General features: G+C 37.9%; 2 protein-coding genes, 1 non-coding gene and 1 pseudogene across 3 annotated transcripts in view; 3 read left to right on the top strand and 1 right to left on the bottom strand.

Annotated features, from left to right (window-relative positions):
- The window catches only part of NIP7 (nucleolar pre-rRNA processing protein NIP7), a 64,379-nt gene extending 61,864 nt beyond the window's left edge, over positions 1-2,515 (top strand). Inside the window, exon 5 of the mRNA XM_010979219.3 lies at positions 2,118-2,515. Coding sequence (XP_010977521.1) covers positions 2,118-2,132 — 15 coding nt within the window. The 3' untranslated portion in view covers positions 2,133-2,515. The remainder of the gene's footprint in view (positions 1-2,117) is intronic.
- A 1,349-nt stretch (positions 2,516-3,864) lies between these two features.
- LOC105088396 (cytochrome b5 type B) overlaps positions 3,865-17,165 on the top strand; it is a 29,334-nt gene continuing 16,033 nt past the window's right edge. Inside the window, exon 1 of the mRNA XM_010979214.3 lies at positions 3,865-4,127. Within this exon, the coding sequence (XP_010977516.1) occupies positions 3,966-4,127 (162 nt within the window). The 5' untranslated portion in view covers positions 3,865-3,965. The remainder of the gene's footprint in view (positions 4,128-17,165) is intronic.
- On the bottom strand, positions 13,012-16,967 carry LOC116154732 (ER membrane protein complex subunit 3-like; annotated as a pseudogene).
- Positions 14,537-14,643, top strand: LOC116155052 (U6 spliceosomal RNA). Its single transcript, XR_004139081.1, has one exon. It is a non-coding gene; the product is annotated as a U6 spliceosomal RNA (small nuclear RNA).

Below are 17,165 nucleotides of genomic sequence, written 5' to 3'. Positions count from 1 at the left end.
TGGAAAAAAAGAGATTGAGAAAGCTGGTTAAGGTTACCAAGTTTGTGAGAAGCAGGGACAGGGATTCCAAGCTAGACTTTCTGACTATCATGTGCTATAAATTGTGAACATGAATTTATAATCAGTACATGTAGGCCACAGTATTTTTTTGAATCAAATTCAATTTGAAGCCATTCTTTTTTTTAAAATGCCAGTGTCATGAAAGAAAAATAGAGGCTGAAGAGATGTACCCGATTAACAGAAACTAAGGAGACATAACTAAATGTAATATATTACCCTGGATTGGATCCTGGATCACATAGACACACCAATACTCCACAGAGAATGTTATTGTAATAAATTGAAAATAATATAGACAGCATGTTAGATAATAATTTTATATGAATGCTAAATTCCCTGAATTTGAAAATCATACGGTGGTTATGTAAGAGCATCCTCTTATTCTTAGAAGATATGGAATTATTTGGGGTTAAAGGGTCATGATGTCTGCAACTTATTCTGAAATACTTTGGTTTGACACTATTAACAGTGACAATAAAAATAAATATATATGGAAGAAGTCAAATATGGAAAAATAACAATTGGTGACTCTAAGTTAAAAGTATATGGGAATTCATTGTATTATTCTTTCAACTTGTTTGAAATTCTAAAAAAGAAATTTAAATATTTTTAAAACCCACTTTAATCTGATTCTAATTCCACTTGATAAGTCTAAGTCTCAGTCAGTCATGAGGGTGTTCCTTTCCTCCTCCCCAGGGCTTTTACATAATGCAAAACATTCAGGAAGGGCCCTCTAGCTTTGAGTGCACATTGGTCACTTCCAAAAAGATCTGTTGCAGAGCTGAGAGACTCCGCACTGACACACTCCAACACGTCTGCTAGCGGGAGCCCTGGCACGAGGGTCCCATCGTTCTCCGTGTACCATGTAGCCCTCGGCTCCGAAATCCTATCACCTGCCTAGGTTCCTTTGAGGAAGCTTGTGGAGTTCCTGCTATTGAAAGAATGCCAAGCCACTTTTCCTCTTCCCAGTCTCAGAAAGCCCCCTTTTGCTTTTGTGGTATTCCAGATATCTTTCTCTAACACCTCTCTTTGCTGAGAGTTTCTTCCATGCTATCCTCTTAGGGTCTTTAAAAACACAATTTCCTAGAGGTGGAAGTAGAAGAGGAAATGCTATATGATTTTTACCAATTCACTGCTTGAGAGAGAAAGACGTATCAACTATGCTTCAAATCAGACTCACAGATATAGAAAACAAACTAGTAGTTACCAGTGGGGAGTGGAGGGGAAGGGCAAGATAGGGGTGGGGAAGTGGGAGGTAAAAACTATTGGGTGTAACACAGGCTTCAAGGATGTATCGTACAACATAGAGGATATGGCTGATATTTTGTAGTAACTGTAAATGGAGTGTAACCTTTAAAAATTGTATTTAAAAAAGCCTCAGAAAAGTTCAGTATTTCCCGCAGTTATCCACAGATCACTTGCATCAGAGTCATTCAAAGTACGTGCTAAAATGTTAATTTCTGATTCTATATCCAGACCCACTGGACCTGAATCTCTGAAAGTGGGGCTGGGAATCTGCTTCTTTTTATTTTTAGTGTCTTAAAACAATGCTTTAGTATTTCTCATGATTCTTTGCGTTGACTTGGCAGTTTTGCTGATACAGCCTGGACTCACGCATGCATGTGCACTCAGCTGACAAGTTGATTAAGGGGTGGGCTCAGTTGAGACAGCTTAAATGGCTGATCTTTAATCCCAGGCTTCTTCACAGCATCATGATCTGGAGGTAGTGTTCTAAGATGGTGAAGATGGAAACTTCAAGGCCTCTTGAAGTCTAGTCATTGTAACTCTTACAGCACCACTTCTGCCACAATCTATTGGCCAAAGTAAGTAACAAGGCAAGCCAAGGTTGAAGGTGAAGAAGAGACTCCATATCTGGACAGGAGGGAATCTGCCTTCTTAACATAGCCTTCTCAGTTGACTCATGCACACTGGGGTTAAGTGTGAATAAATCATTTACCAAATATGTGTTCAGAGCTGTGTCCCTTTGCATTTGCTACATATCTTTATTTCTGGCACTTAAATGTATACATATGTGTAAATATTTTTTTTTCTTTCAGAAATTACTGAAATAGTAACATGCTTAGGTACTACATAGAGATGGAATCGCTGAAGCTCAGAATGGTAGCAGGAGTTTCTGCAAAAGAAGGAATTGGAGGAGCTTGAATGGTGAGTAGGCATTGCAAGGAAGAGGGTATCTTAAGTCAATGGACCTGATATGACCACAGATGTGGGTTTATACCAGTAGGTTTGGGAGTCAGTGGCCGGTGCACAAGGCTTATAAAAGAGAATGGTGGAAATGGTGGAAGAGGTTGGGGATGGATTATGGAGAGTCTGGGAAAGTGACAAGATTAAAATGACATTTCACCATTATCAATTTGTCAGTTGTAAAGGCAGTTAAAAATGAGTAGCTAACAACACTGCACATTAACCAAACTTGTAATTCCAAAATGCTTGGACCTCTAGCCAGAGACAGTGTTGTGGGACACAGTGGGGCGTCGGTGACATGTGGGTTGGTAAAAGAATTTACCATAGGTTAATTAAAAGAATAGAAAGGAGTTTATTAGGGTACACTGTCATACACAACAGCGGGCCACACAGACAAGAGGTGTGTGAGCACCAAAGCTAAGAACAAGGAAAAAATTTAATAGTTACACTATCATAGGCAACAGCAGGCCACACAGGCAAGGGGTGCCTGCATGAGCACTGAGGGCCAGTTGGGGATGTTTTATAAGGTAGGGTCACAAGATACCTGATCGGCTTGTGCACAAATCTCTAATTGGCTGTAGGTGAGGTAAGAGGTTTAGAGTCCCTGAAGGGTGTTGGGGTTTGACTCTGATAAGGTGGGCTGAAACAAGCCAGCCTGAGCATTACCTAGGGCTGTTAGTTTGTTAGGCGAAACGCCCAGTAAAGAACGTACTTAATCTGTTGAGGAATCACAGCCATACATCTGAGAGCCCAGAAATGGGGGTCCTTGGACTTTTAAGGACATCAGTTGGCCCAACATACAGTTCAGGCGAATTCTATTTAGAACACACAGAAACGAAAACAGTGTAAATTGGCCTGATCTCTAAAGAATTCGGTTAAAAATCAGATCGCCACCCCCGCCAGCCTTGTTAAGATATAATTGACATATAACAACACCAGATTCTTAAGAATGGCACAAACTTGGGATGATACTCCATATTGTGTCCCCAACCGCTGTCTCAAGGCCTCAGGCCAGTCATTCCACCTTTTCTAACACTGCCTGTCATTTATGTTTCGATTACTATGTACCACGCCCTCTGCGCATGTATGTGTACACTCTCATTTAATTTCTCTATAAGGTAGAGATCATGTCCATCTTGCAGGTGAGAAAACAGCCTTAGAGACAGGCTTCCCCAGGTCACAGCCTGGAGGCTGCAAAGTAAAAAATGTAAATCCAGGGCTGAAGTAGAGGCCGCGCAGGAGGTGAGGGAAGATGAGCTCCACACGACTCAGGAGGGGTCCACAGCGAAGGGAAGGGAAATGGGAAATACGGAGACTCTCTTCCAAAATTCCGCAGGCCCGTAAGCCGAGTGAAGAAACCTCTTTGTATAACAGGTGTATCAACGCGTCTCTATTAGGCGCCTTTCCAAAATCACAGTATCTGATTGGTGAGATTGGAGGGGCTGGGCGATCCCGATTGGTGAGTTGGACCTCGAACCAGACCTACGTCTCTAGGACCTGACGAGAAGTGGGAGGGATTTGAAACAATCCCTCGTTTCATTGGTGAAAAGAAAACGAAGCAGGAACTATTCGTATGTGTGATTGGCTGTTGCCCGGAATCTCCTGGTTACGGAAGCCCGGGAGGGCTGAGCGCGAGGTCTACCTCAGGGAAGCTGGCAGCAGAAGCCGGATAGCGGTCGAGGAAAGGTAGCTGAGGCCCAATGGCGACTGTGGAAGCAAGCGGCAGCGACGGGAAAGGGCAAGGGGTCGAGACCTCCGTCACCTATTACCGATTGGAGGAGGTGGCGGAGCGCAACTCCTCGAAGGAGATATGGCTGGTGATCCACGGGCGAGTCTACGATGTCACCCGCTTCCTTAACGAGGTGGGCGGCCCCTCGGAGCTGCAGCGGTGAAGGGTGGTCGGCCCGGAACGCTGCCAGGGGTGTGTGTAGGAGGGAAATGAGGCCTGGCTTAGGGCGATAAAGCATACGAAGGGGACCACGACCCTCCGAGACGGAGACTGGGGGCCTTAAGTATTCATGCATTTTCAGCCGGCACTGGATTCTGGTGCCTTCAGTAATATTATGCTATCCCTGTCACACATGGAGCACTTAATGTGTGCTAGGCTAAACTCTTGAGTTATCGTTATGCCCATTTTACAGAAGGGGAAACTGAGCCTCACAGCCTCTCATTTAACGGCGTAGAGCCGTTCGAACCTAGGTCTGAAGGAAATCTCTGTTCTTTCACCTGTGCCTTCTGAAGTAATGTCATTTTTGGTTTCCATTTTCTTGTGAAGGTGTGATTCCTCTCCCTCCACCCCGCCCCCATTATACTTCTTTTATTTTTTCTATTTTGAGTTAACATTGAGTTCAGGGGTCGTGAGTTCATTTTTTGCGGGCTGTTGACTCAGATCCTGTTACCCTCTTCTGTAAATCAAGCCTGTTGTATTAGATTTTACAAGTTCTTGAGACCCTGGTACAGCTGAGTTTGTGTGTGTATATGTTTTTTAAGGAAACAGACTTTTAATTTGTTTAACTCTACTGAAGTGTAATTTATGTACAGTAAACTGTGCCCATTTAAAATGTACAATTTGACGAGTTGACAGATGTATTCAGTCAAGTAATCACAACTCCAATTAAGAAAGAGCATTTCCAGCACACTAAAAAGTTCCTTCTTGCTCCTTTGCAGTCATTCCTGTCACTTCCAATCCGTGAGACATTGGGATATTTTAAATATAAATATAAATGTTTATATTTAAATGTTTATATTTTGTGTGTATCATTTTATTTTGAATAATCGCTTAATAATCTGTGGTTAATTCCTTGGAAGTTCTTGCATGATATAATCCTATTATAACTGAGAAAAGAGTTCATTTCTATTCTTTCTCTGAAGCAAATACACTAGTTAAAATATATATATATATATACATATATATATGTATATATATATATATAGTATTAATTTGGGGCCTAGGGGAGAAAGCTCTATATACTGATTCATAAATCTATAAAAACTTTTAAAAAGTAACGTTTCCTCCAAAGGACATTGTTTTTTAATAAATATTTCTAGTGGCCAATAAGTTAACGTCTTAGAATTTAGTAAGTTCTTGCATTTGTAGGGTGTATGGTTTTTTTTTTTTTTAATGTTTTAAAAGTGCTTTCCTGTTACTTCAGCTTCAAAATAATTACTTGAGAGTGAGTTGGATAGTAGTGATCCTTATTCAAACAGGAGTATAAGAAACAGGTTCAGAGATTTTGGTCATACAGTTGATTAGTGGCAGGGTGTGCTTTAGGTAAATCCCTTGATTTCTCTTAGGTACACAGCATTACTTGAAAATTCTAGCATTAGCTGTGTCCTTTGGTGTATGCCTATGATAAATTTCAAGTGTGCGTTGTAGCATATTAAATCTTAGTTCCAAATGGGTAGCCAATAATGTTTTTCATTTGTGGTTTCATTTCCCTCTAGTTTCTTCTTGACTGGTTCAGAATAGAAAATGAACTTGGAAGGAACACTCAATGCTTGGAGTGGACATTAATTTAACCTTGAGTAGTGGTTGCTGACCTGGTTTACCACATACTGATGGAACTAGAGATCACAGGTGTGCCAAGGTGGCCCCTGAAGCTTGAGCTGCAGATCTTTACCTGCAGTTAGCCGTTCTAGCATACCTGTTTTCTTGTTCATTCCAAGTCTGTTCATTCATTCACTTACTCATTCACATATTTATCAAGTGCCTGATAAGTGCCAGATACCGCTCTACATGTTGATTGGATAGTTATACTCATGGAATTACAGTCTATGGGAATGAGACAATAAACAGAGTAAGTAACTAAAGTATATGCTATGTTAGGTAGTGGTAAGTGCTAAGAAGAAACAAAGCAGAGAAGAGGATTGTGGACGTGTGTGGGGTGAGGGCATGAAGATAAGGGGTGAAATTTTAGCTATGATAGCCAGAAATAGCCTTATTTAAGGAGATGAGTAAAGGCCAGACAGAAGTTAAGGGAGCTAGCCATGTGACTATCTGCCAGAAGAGGCTTCCAGGCAGAGGGAACAAGTTCAAAGGCCTTGAGGTGTATAAGGTAGTTACAGTGGCTGGATAGTAGTAGATGACGTCACCATGACCAAGGGAGGGCAGGTCAAGTACAGCTTTGCCAGTTGAACTTTCATTCTGAGTTGGGAAAGCACACTAGAGCAGAGGAGCAGTAAGATGTGATTTAACGGTTTAATAGTATCACTCTGCACTGTTGAGAAGAGACTGAAGGAGGGCAGGGGCAGAACTGAAAAGCCCAGTTAGGAGGCTCTTACGGTAATTTGGGCAAAAGATGTTGGCTTGGACTAGTGTGGCAGTGGGTGTAGTGAGAAGTGTCAAATTTTGGATGTGCTGTGATGGTAGAGCCAATAGGACTTCAGGATGCATTGGATTTGAAGAGTGAGAGAAAAAGAGTCCAGTGACCAAGGGTTTTGGCCTGCAGGTCTGAAGAATAGTGCTGCAGTTAATTAGATGAGAGGAAAGACACATCGGTTTTCACCCTTCTCTTTCCAATCTGAACTCTCTCTCAGCTCCTCCTAGAAAGGGGCTCCTAATCTGAATATTCTGCATCTACAGGTTGCTGCTTTTTTTCTTTCTTTTTTTGATTAACAAATATGGTTAAAGTGTTATTCTGGAGTTTGAATGTGATAATTTAGAATTGGTAATATAATTGAACTCTCTTTCACCTAACAGATTGATTTTGCATTTCTGAGTCAGAGGTAATTTATTTTATTTATATATCACTTTAATTTATTGAAATCATAAATGAAAAACCAAAACTTTCCAATACTGCACATCATTGTCTTTCTAATATTTAGTAGTTTAGAAAAAAACACATGAAAATGGTTACAATATTTTACAATATTGACCAGGAAGTATCAAAGTGCCTGTCTCCGCAAGGGTAATAAGTATGGTTTTGTGAACCTTTGTTTTACAAAGTACGTTGTTGTGAATCTTTGTTTCAGCTAATAGTCTCATTTTCTTCCTGTGTTTTTAAGTGAGAAACATTTGGAAGCCATTGTCTTATGTATAAATTAAACATTTCTGGAAAGAGTAACTTAAAATAATACATTTTGCTATTTTAAATCTTTCTATGTATTTTTTAGTGACTGTTGGTATAAGTGGGAACACTACTTTAGGATCTGCCTCACAGATGGGATAGCATTACATTCATTCAACAGACATTTTTAAGTGCTGTGTCAAGTGGTACCAGGTCCTGCTTTTTATTTGATTGTAACTGTATGAAAATTTAGCTATTCACTTGTTGATTGACATTTGGGTTGTTCGCAAGCTATGTTTGGTGCCATCCTAGGAGACTCCCTGAAAGCTTCAGAATTTGACTAATAAGAATTCTTACTTGATTTCTCCAGGAATTTCTCCAGCTCTTACTGGATTTTGAGGCTGCTCAAAAGAAAGTGCAATTTGATCGTTACCTAGCTTGTGGAATTAACAAATCTATAGAAAGAATGCTTTCTTTCTTGAGCAGCTCCAAGTGCTTAGTCCTCAGGAAGGCTAGAAGCTAGATGAGGTAAAATTTAACCTCCAGGACTGTCCATGTAAGCTGCTGCGATCAACAAATCGACTTTGGTTTATTTATTTTGCATGTGGGCATGGGTGCGGCATACAGGCCAGAGAGGGAGGGAGGGCAAGTGGGAGGGAACGAGGGCAGAGTGAGCGCCCCCTAGATCTCACTGTGTTCTAGGTTCCACACTATGTTCAGGAATACAACTGTAAAGAAGACAGTCATAAGCTTCTCAGGAAGCTTATAGTCTAGAGGGGGGAAGAAAGGCATTTAATAAATAATTGCAATTGTGATAAATACCGTGAAGGTGCCTAAGGAATTGTGAGAATTTAGAGCAGTGGGGCCTAATCTGGTGGGATAAAGGTGTCTGATCTGGTGGGGATAAGTTATATTTGGATCTACAGACCTGAAATTCAGACCCTGGGCAGTGGCGACTGCCAAGGTTACACCCTTTCTGGCAACCATCGAGTTAGCCTCTTCTAGGTGACACTCTAGATTCTTTTTAATACAAATACAAATACCTATGGACCTGCACCATTTCCTCCTGTTCACCACCCAGATCTGTTATCTTTCTCTGCGCTGTCAGACTGTTTTTTAGGAAGTAGTTTTTTGCCTTCTCCAAAATTTTAACCTCCATATCTTAATTTGATGAGGTATTCTGCTAATCTGTCTGGCCAGCCCAGCCTAATTTTGCAGCTTCCGCAATCTTCGTGTTTCTAGATGTCACTTTCCAAGTCAGGTGGTCTTTAGCCTATCCCTATTGTTACATTTTTATTACATCAGCATGGAATTTCCATTCACAGAGAATTTGCGTAATTTTTTCCCAACCAGATTTTTATTCTGTAACTATTTGTTATTCTTCACATGCTCTTCTTCTCTGCCCATCTGTCCCCTATCCTCCCCAGAGAATTTGTAACCTGGAAGTATTATTTTCTGTTGGTACTTTGTCTTCTTTCTTTTCTATATTAAAATATAAATTTTCTGCCCTCCTTTCAATAATACTTAGTGAGTGAATTTAAGGAAAAGCCAAAAGGCTACCCCTGCTTCCTACCACATATTCTGTGGACAGTTGAACTTACTAAAACCCTTCACAAGAGGACATTACGAAGTTTCCTTTGTTTCTGTAAAGCATTTCACTTGATTATTGCTGGACTGAGATAAAATGAATCGATCACAGTCACTTTTTCCCCTGTTGCAAGTTTATGATCCTGGTTGCTGTATAGTTTATTTGAAATATTTGTAGTGGTATATAATTCCTTATGTAATAAAAGCTGAGACAAGATCTGTTAGGCTTAAGTCACAAAGGCTATCCAGTTCAAAAAAATCTTTTTTGCAAATTCATATGAGATTTAAAAGCAAAGCAGATCTTAGAAAAAAAAAGGGGGGGAAATATGTACTGCCTTATTAGGTTTACTTAATGAAAATAGGAAGAAATTTATGATTGTCCAGTAGATTTGAATAGCATTGGTTACCAATCTAGATGACTGAGAATAATGTCCAGACTCCTTTGGTCTTATTTGTTTTGTTTTGCTGTGATTCAAACAAAAGTAAATTTTTGATATGCATTAATTACAGGTTTATAAACCTAGCTTTTTGTATGTGTGTTATAAAAAATGTATATAATGTAAAATTTGCCATTTTAACTGTTTAATCTACAATTCAGTGGCATTAATTGCATTTACAGTGTTGTGCAACCAACATTGCTGTCTGTTTCCAAAAGTTTTTCATCACCCCAAACAGAAACTCTGTAACTATTAGGCAATAACTACCCCCTCATCACTCTTCCCAAGCCCCTGATAACCTCTACTTGGGTCTCTATGAATTTGCCTCTTCTAGGTACCTCAGGTAAGTGGAATCATACACTATTTGTCCTTTTGTATCTGGCTTATTTCACTTAGCATAATGTTTTGTTAAAACAATTTTTTTTTGTTTACTGTGGTAAAATATACATAACATAAAATTTACTGTTTTAACCATTTTTAAGTGTACAGTTCACTGACATTAAGTATATTCACATGGTTATGTGTCCATCACCACCATCCTTCTCTACACCTTTTTCATCTTTGAAAACTGAAACTACCCATTAAACAGTAACTCCCCAGTGCCCTCCTCCTCCCATCCTCTGGTAATCTGTTCTACTTTGTGTCTCTATGAATTTGACTGTTCTAGAGGCCACATATAGATGAAATCATACAATATTTGTCCTTTTGTATCTGACTTATTTCACTTAGAATAATGTCTTCGGGGATCATCCATGTTGTAGCATGTATCAGGATTTCACTCCTTTTAAGGCTGAATAATAGTCCATGATATATGTATACCACATTTTGTTTGTCTGTTCATCAATGGGCACCTGGGTTGTTTCCAGCTTTTAGCTATTGTGAACAGTGCTGCAGTGAACATTGGTACACAAATACCTGTTTGAGTCCTTGTTTTCAGTTCATTTGGATATATACCTAGGAGTGGAATTGCTGGGTCATGTGGTAATTATAATTAGCTTTTTGAAGAACCTCCAACTGTTTTCCATAGCAGCAGTACCTTTTTACATTCCCACCAGCAATGAATGAGGGTTCTGATTTCTTCATGCAACACTTACTATTTTTCTTCTTTTTGATTTAGCCATCCTAGTAGGTATAAAGTGGTATCTTGTGGTTCAATTTGCATCTCCCTAATGACTAATGATGCTAAACATCTTTTCATGTGCTTATTGGTCCTCTGTGTATCTTCTTTGGAGAAACATCTATTCGGGTTTTTTCCCCATTTTTAAATAAAATTGTTTGTCTTTTTGTTGTTAAGTTAGATTTCTTTATATATTCTGTATTCTGATTAGATATATGACTTGGAAATATTTTCTCCCATACTGTAGGTTGTCTTTTCACTTTCTTGATAATGTCCTTTGATGTATGAAAGTTTTAAATTTTGATGGAGTAAGTCCTTCGTTACCGGTAGTTACTTTAAATGTAAATGGATTAAACTATTCAATCAAAAGACAGATTGGCAGAAGGATAAAAATACGTAATCTAACTATATGCTGTCTACAGGAGACTCAGATTAGATTCAAAGACACTTAACAGATTGAAAGTGAAAGGATGGAAACATTCCATGCAAATAGTAACAAAATGAGAGTAGAGGTGGCCAATATTATATGAAAGAGATGTTAATATTAGATGAAAGAGATACTAAATTAAAAAAGGCTTTTAACGAGCAGTTTTAGTTTTACAAGATGAAAAGAGTTCTGAAGATGAATGGTGCTGATGGTTGCACCATTTTACATTCCCACCAAGAGTGCACAGGGTTCTTAAAGCTTCAGATCCTCATCAACACTTGTTATTTTCTGAGTTTTTTGATGATAGACATCCTAATGTTGTGAGGTGGTATCTCATGGTTTTGATTTACATTTCTCCAGTGACTACTGATGTTGAGCATCTTTTCATATGCTTCTTGGCCATTTGTGTATCATCTTCAGAGAAATGTGTGTTCAGCTCCTTAGCTCATTTTATATTCAGGTTATTTATTGTGTTTTGTCATTGAATTTTAGGAGTTCTTTATATATTCTGAATATTAATCCCTTATGATTTACATATCTTTTCTCTTGTTTTATAGGTTGTCTTTTCACTCTGTTGATTTTGTCCTTTGATGCATAAAAGTTTTTCAGTTTGATATGATCCTATTTGTCAATTTTTGCTTTTGGGATCATATCCAAGAAAGTATCACCAAATCCAATGTCATAAAGGCTTTTCTCCTATATTTTTCTTCAGAGAGTTTTACAGTTTCAGGTCTTGTGTTTAATTCATTATGAGTTAATTTTTATATGATGTAAGGTAAATGTCCATCTTCATTCTTTTGCATGTGGATATTCAATTTTCCTGGTACCGTTTGTTGAAGAGGCTGTCCTTTCCCTACTGAGTGGTCCTGGCACTCTTGTCGAAGATCATTTGACTGTACATAGTATATGCAAGGATAGTTTGTGTGATATTTTGGAACTTATTTTCCTCCTATTTATGTAATCCTAAGATTCAGCCATATGATGTCATTCTAGTAAGTGGTCACATTTGAATAACCACCATCTAGGACATTATAGTATCCTGGACCCTCTTCTTGTACCTCTCCCAATCACTGCTTCCTTCCTCACTCCCAGAGGTACCTGCTCTATTGACTTTAACACCGTAGATTTGTTTTGCCTATTTTTTTAACTTTTTACAAATGAATGTCAAAGTATATATTGTTTTGTGTCTGACATCTGTGGTTCAGTGTATTATATTCTTTCACCTTGTGCATATTGCAGTGGCCCAATCTTTTTCACTGCTGATTAGGATTTCACTGTATGATTATACCTCAGTTTACTCATATTCTCCTTCTGAACATTAGGTTATTTCAAGGTTAGGGTCGTAATGAATAATGATGCTGTGATCATTTGTGTGTGTGTGTAAGTTTACATATCTACACATTTCTTGGGCTTAAACTTATGGACTTTGATTTTTTTTTAATTGAGATTTTTATTGCAGTATCTAGATTCACATCCAGTTGTAAAAGAAATAATAGATCACTTGTACCTTTTATTCATTTCCCTCTAGTGGTAAACTTTTGCAAAACTGTAGTATAATATCACAATCAGGATATTGACATTGATGCAATTCACAGATCTTATTTTGACTTCCCCAGTTTTACTTCCTAAAACTGATTTTAAGAAGAAAACAGGATGGTTTAATTTGTTGAGTCAAGAGTCATTTGTTCTTGATTACAGTACTCAACATGCAAATTACATTTATCTTTTGATATGGAAATTGCGCCCTGCCACTTCCCTGGGACACTTAATTCAGACAGAATTATTCCTGGGCAACCATTATCTATATATCTGCCAGGAATTGCCCTCTCTTCTTTCTTAGAACAATATATAAACTCACTTATCCTGAATAACTGGATCTTTAGTGCAGGGATGTTTACATACAGCACAAAACTGTTGACTTTTTTCATTGGATTTGCTATATTTATATTCTAAGCTCCAAATCAAGAATTTCCTATTATTTAACTCATCTTTGATCATCCTGAAGGCACTTGAGAATTCAGCGGTGTCTCAGGGACATCAGTTTTCCCTGGACAGTATTAAGAGATGTAGAACGGTTGCTATGTCTGTTCTGGCCTTGAGTATTCACTCTGAAAAAGAATTTATTTGAAGAAAGTTTTGACACATTTGCTTTTTATGTTATTCTGTAGGCTCAAAATGCACAGTACAGGGAGATTTGTTTTGCTCATACATAGTTTCTAAATTTTCAGTAATGAAAATTATTACTTTTGTAAAGGAAGTTATAAAAATACTAGCACATAAATTAAATATAAAAATACAGGGTATTTGGATCCCAAGAAAACAGGAGTTTACTGTGGTCTAGAAGTCAGGCTGATTGCACATGATAATTAGTTATTATTGGCAGTGTTTCTTCCAAAGATTGAATTTTTGCTAAGTTTTTATATTTTATCACTAGCTTGAGTTTTCCCCTTTATCTGCCTTTCATTTCTACAGTCACCAGAAGGAAATTTTAAAACATTTTAAAAATAGCTCTTTCCTTATAAGTCACCCAGCACACAGACCTCATTTCTTCTAGTTTCAAACATAAAAGTGAACCTGGCTTAGATAAGAATGATCCTTGTTGCATGCCCACCAGGTCATACATTATCCTTTTTATTCTGTGAGTCTCTAGTGCACATGAAAGATACAGGATTAAGGACTATTCAAGAGTTCATAACAGAGCTAAATGGCTGGTTGGCCTTCAAAAATAGAGGTCTGTAATTCATTTTTGAACATGCCTTCAAAGTGGAGGTGTTTGGCCATGAACTCCTCTTTGACATCAACTAGTGTCCACTGGTGATCCATTAGCTCAAAAATTTTTCACTTTGTCTTGAAAGCTTTGTTGATACCTGTAGGCATGGCCATGGCTAGTCCAGTCATCTGTGCCTACATCATTCCTGATTGGTCATTTGCATTACCTTGGCCCAGAACCAGAGAGTAAATGCTCTGAAACCCAAATACATAGCAGAAGTACTAGGATGTAGAACTCACCAAGATGCAGCTATTGTGAGTAGTTCAATTCCTTGCTGTAGCATAGGCTTAAAATAGATTCATTAGAAATAGGACTTTGTAACAAAGCCTGAGAAAGTCATGTTGATCCATCTACCAATAAGAATCATAGGGAGGATTTTGTGACATTCGCTTTCATTGTGTCTGTAAGCATAGTGGGATCAGTCAGAAGGTGGTACTGTTTTCCCTTTATTTTTTTTGAAAAATCCGTCCTCTGGGTTGTTGAAGTAATAGTTTCATGTCAAGGACTGTTTGGGAATATAATTTCCATTTTCCTTGAGGACTATGCTTTGAATTAGGACTTAACTAATTCAGATATTTGCTCCTGGGTGAGATTCTTGTCACTCTGCAGTATGATGGACACCTGTTGGTAGATCATGCCTGCAAAGAAGGTGATGATAAAGATGGGCTAGACCAGCCAGAGGCTCGTGTTGGAATCCAGCAGCAGCTTCTGTAGTCTTACTGAGAGCCAGGCTGGCCAGGGTCACAGGGCTTCTCCTCCCTGGGGTGCTGGGATTCTCCTCAGGGGCTTCTCCTGCCCCACAATCGGCATTGTCCTGGTTCAGGGCTGTCCTGGGCTCTGCGGCAACTTCAATCATTCATGCATTGCCTCTGGCTGGAGTGCCGTTTGGTTCTAAATAATATCTGAAGTTTATAGAGCTCTAGAACAGTGCTTCCTTCAGCAGCACGTATACTAAAATTGGAACGATACAGAGAAGATTAACGTGGCTGCTGCACAAAAATGACACACAAATTTGTGAAGTGTTCCATACTTTTTTCAAATGCACTTGGAATATTCTCTAGGATAGATTACATACTTGGACACACAGCAAGCCGCAACAAATTTAGGAGGATAGAAATTATTTCAGCATCTTTTCTGACCACAACAGCATCAAACTGGAAAGAAACCACAGAAAGAGAAATGAGAAAAAACAATTGCATGGAGACTAAACAGCGTGCTACTGAAAATCTAGTGGGTCAGTGATAGAATCAAAGAGGAAATGAAAAAATACCTTGAGACAAATGACATTGAAAACACAGCCACGCAAAATCTATGGGATGCAAAAGTGCAAATGGGAGGAAAGTTCATAGTGATACCTTCCTCAAAAAAAAAAAACAAGAAAAATCTCAAATAAACCACCTAACCTACCACCTAAAAGAATTAGAAAAAGAAGAACAAATAAAACCAAGAACTGTTTTTTTCAAAGAGTAAACAAAATCAACAAATCTCTGGCTAGACTCACCAAGAAGGAAAGAGAAAGGATCCCAATAAAATAAAAAATGAAAGAGTTCGAGAACAGTAACCAAGGGTTCCCTAAAATACTTGTGCTTACTCTAAACCATCTGTATTAAGACCACATTTTGGCGTGAGAATTCCTAAACCTAGGGGTTTTTTTTACTTGACCACTCTGACCCTCCTTGCCTCCATGAAAAAAAAACAGGCTATAAAACAATATATACCATATGAATTTATTTTTATGAAAACACAAAACCTTTTATCACTGCCGAGTACATTAAATAGTAAGTACTCAATAAAAATTGTAGCATAATAACTTAAGTGAATGAATGTACAGAAAAAATACTTTTTTACACCAAAATGTTAACTAATAGTGCTTATTTCTGTTACAGAACTACAGTTGATTCTTTTTTTTTTTTTTTTTCATATAGTGGGGAAAATATTGGGACAAAATTCCAAAGCTTACCAGGGCTGAGAAGTTTCCGTTGTAACAACAGATGATGAATGGTGGCTATCTTACTCTTGCTTCAGAACAGCATATTTAGTGCTGGAATGGGAGACCCATCATTGGATAGAGACCTCTTAGAAGATAAAAATACAAAATTTCTTACCTTCAGAGAGCTTAGAGGCCCGTGACTGATTGGGAGATTACACTTAGAGTTTTTGTGCTTCAGTTGAATTCATTTTTAAAATAGGATGATTGTAATATTCCAGCTTAAAAGGTTGTTATAGAAAGTACTTAAAAGCATTACTTGACATTTCAAAAATATAAATTTAGGTATGTCAAATAGTGTAAATTCTAAATTTGCTAATTGTAAGTAAATGTTGAGTGTTTTAAGTCAGGGACTGTGCTAAATGTAATTTTTAAAAAATTATTTATTTTCTGAGTAGGTACTACTGTACTTGGTAAAACAATTTTGGAAGGTTATATGGTGAAAATCCTCTTGCACCCATCTCCCAGCCACCAGGTTTTCTTCAGTGTTTCCAGAGAGATTTTATGCATGTGTATGCATGTATGTATCTGCTTTTTAAAATCATAGATGATAGCACATTATACAGACTATACCTTTCTCTTCTTTTTTTCTCTTTCAATTTTAATTTTTTGATTTACAATGTTGTATTAATTTCTGCTGTACAGCATAGTGATTCAGTTATATATAAATACATATTCTTTTTCATTACAGGTTACTGCAAGCCATTGAATATAGTTCTCTGTACCATACAGTAACCTTGTTTGTCTGTTCTGTACATTGTAGTTTGTATCAGCCAATCCCAAACTCCCAATTTATCCCTCCCCCCTCCTTCCTCCCCTGGTAACCATAAGTTTGTTTTCTATGTCTTTGAGTCTGTCTTTGTTTTGTAAATAAGTTCTTTAGTATCATTTTTCTAGATTCCACATAAAAGTGATAGCATGTGATATTTGTCTTTCTCTTACTTCACTTAGTATGATAATCTCTAGGTCCATGCATGTTGCTGCAAATGACATTGCTTCATTCTTTTTTACAGCTGAGTAGTGAACAAACTATACCTTTCTCTTCTCAAGTACAAAGTATTTCCTATTCTTGTCTCATCTAATATTCATAAAAGTAGTTAAGATAGGTATTCATATTGTCTCCATTTTACAAATAAGGAAATGAAGACATCTCAATTTCTTAGTAACTTGTCCAGGGTCATACCTATGTGTTATTTAGATAGACTCTACTTCCTAGGTCTAGGGGCAGTTATTTTAGTACTTCTTACTTATTTTTTTAACTTATAAGTTGGGAACCATTTCATACTTACAGAGAAGTTGCAGGAGTAGAATAAAGAATTCTGTATACCTTTTGTCCAGCATCTCCCTTCGGGTTTCTGTGGCTGTCTCCATAATGTTGGCAAAAGGAATCAAGCCTGGAGCACATGTCTAAAATTCTAGCTTCCTTCAATCCGAGGCCATTCTTAGTCTCCTTGACTTTTATGACTTTGATATTTTTGAAGATCACAGGCTGGTCATTTTGTAGAACCCCTCTCAATTTGTGATTTCCTAGGTATCCTCACAATGAAACCTATATTATGCATCTTTGGC

Source organism: Camelus dromedarius, chromosome 9 (assembly GCF_036321535.1).
Source record: "Camelus dromedarius isolate mCamDro1 chromosome 9, mCamDro1.pat, whole genome shotgun sequence".
In the NCBI taxonomy this organism is placed as follows: domain Eukaryota; kingdom Metazoa; phylum Chordata; class Mammalia; order Artiodactyla; family Camelidae; genus Camelus; species Camelus dromedarius.
This window is presented reverse-complemented; position numbering and strand designations above follow the sequence as displayed.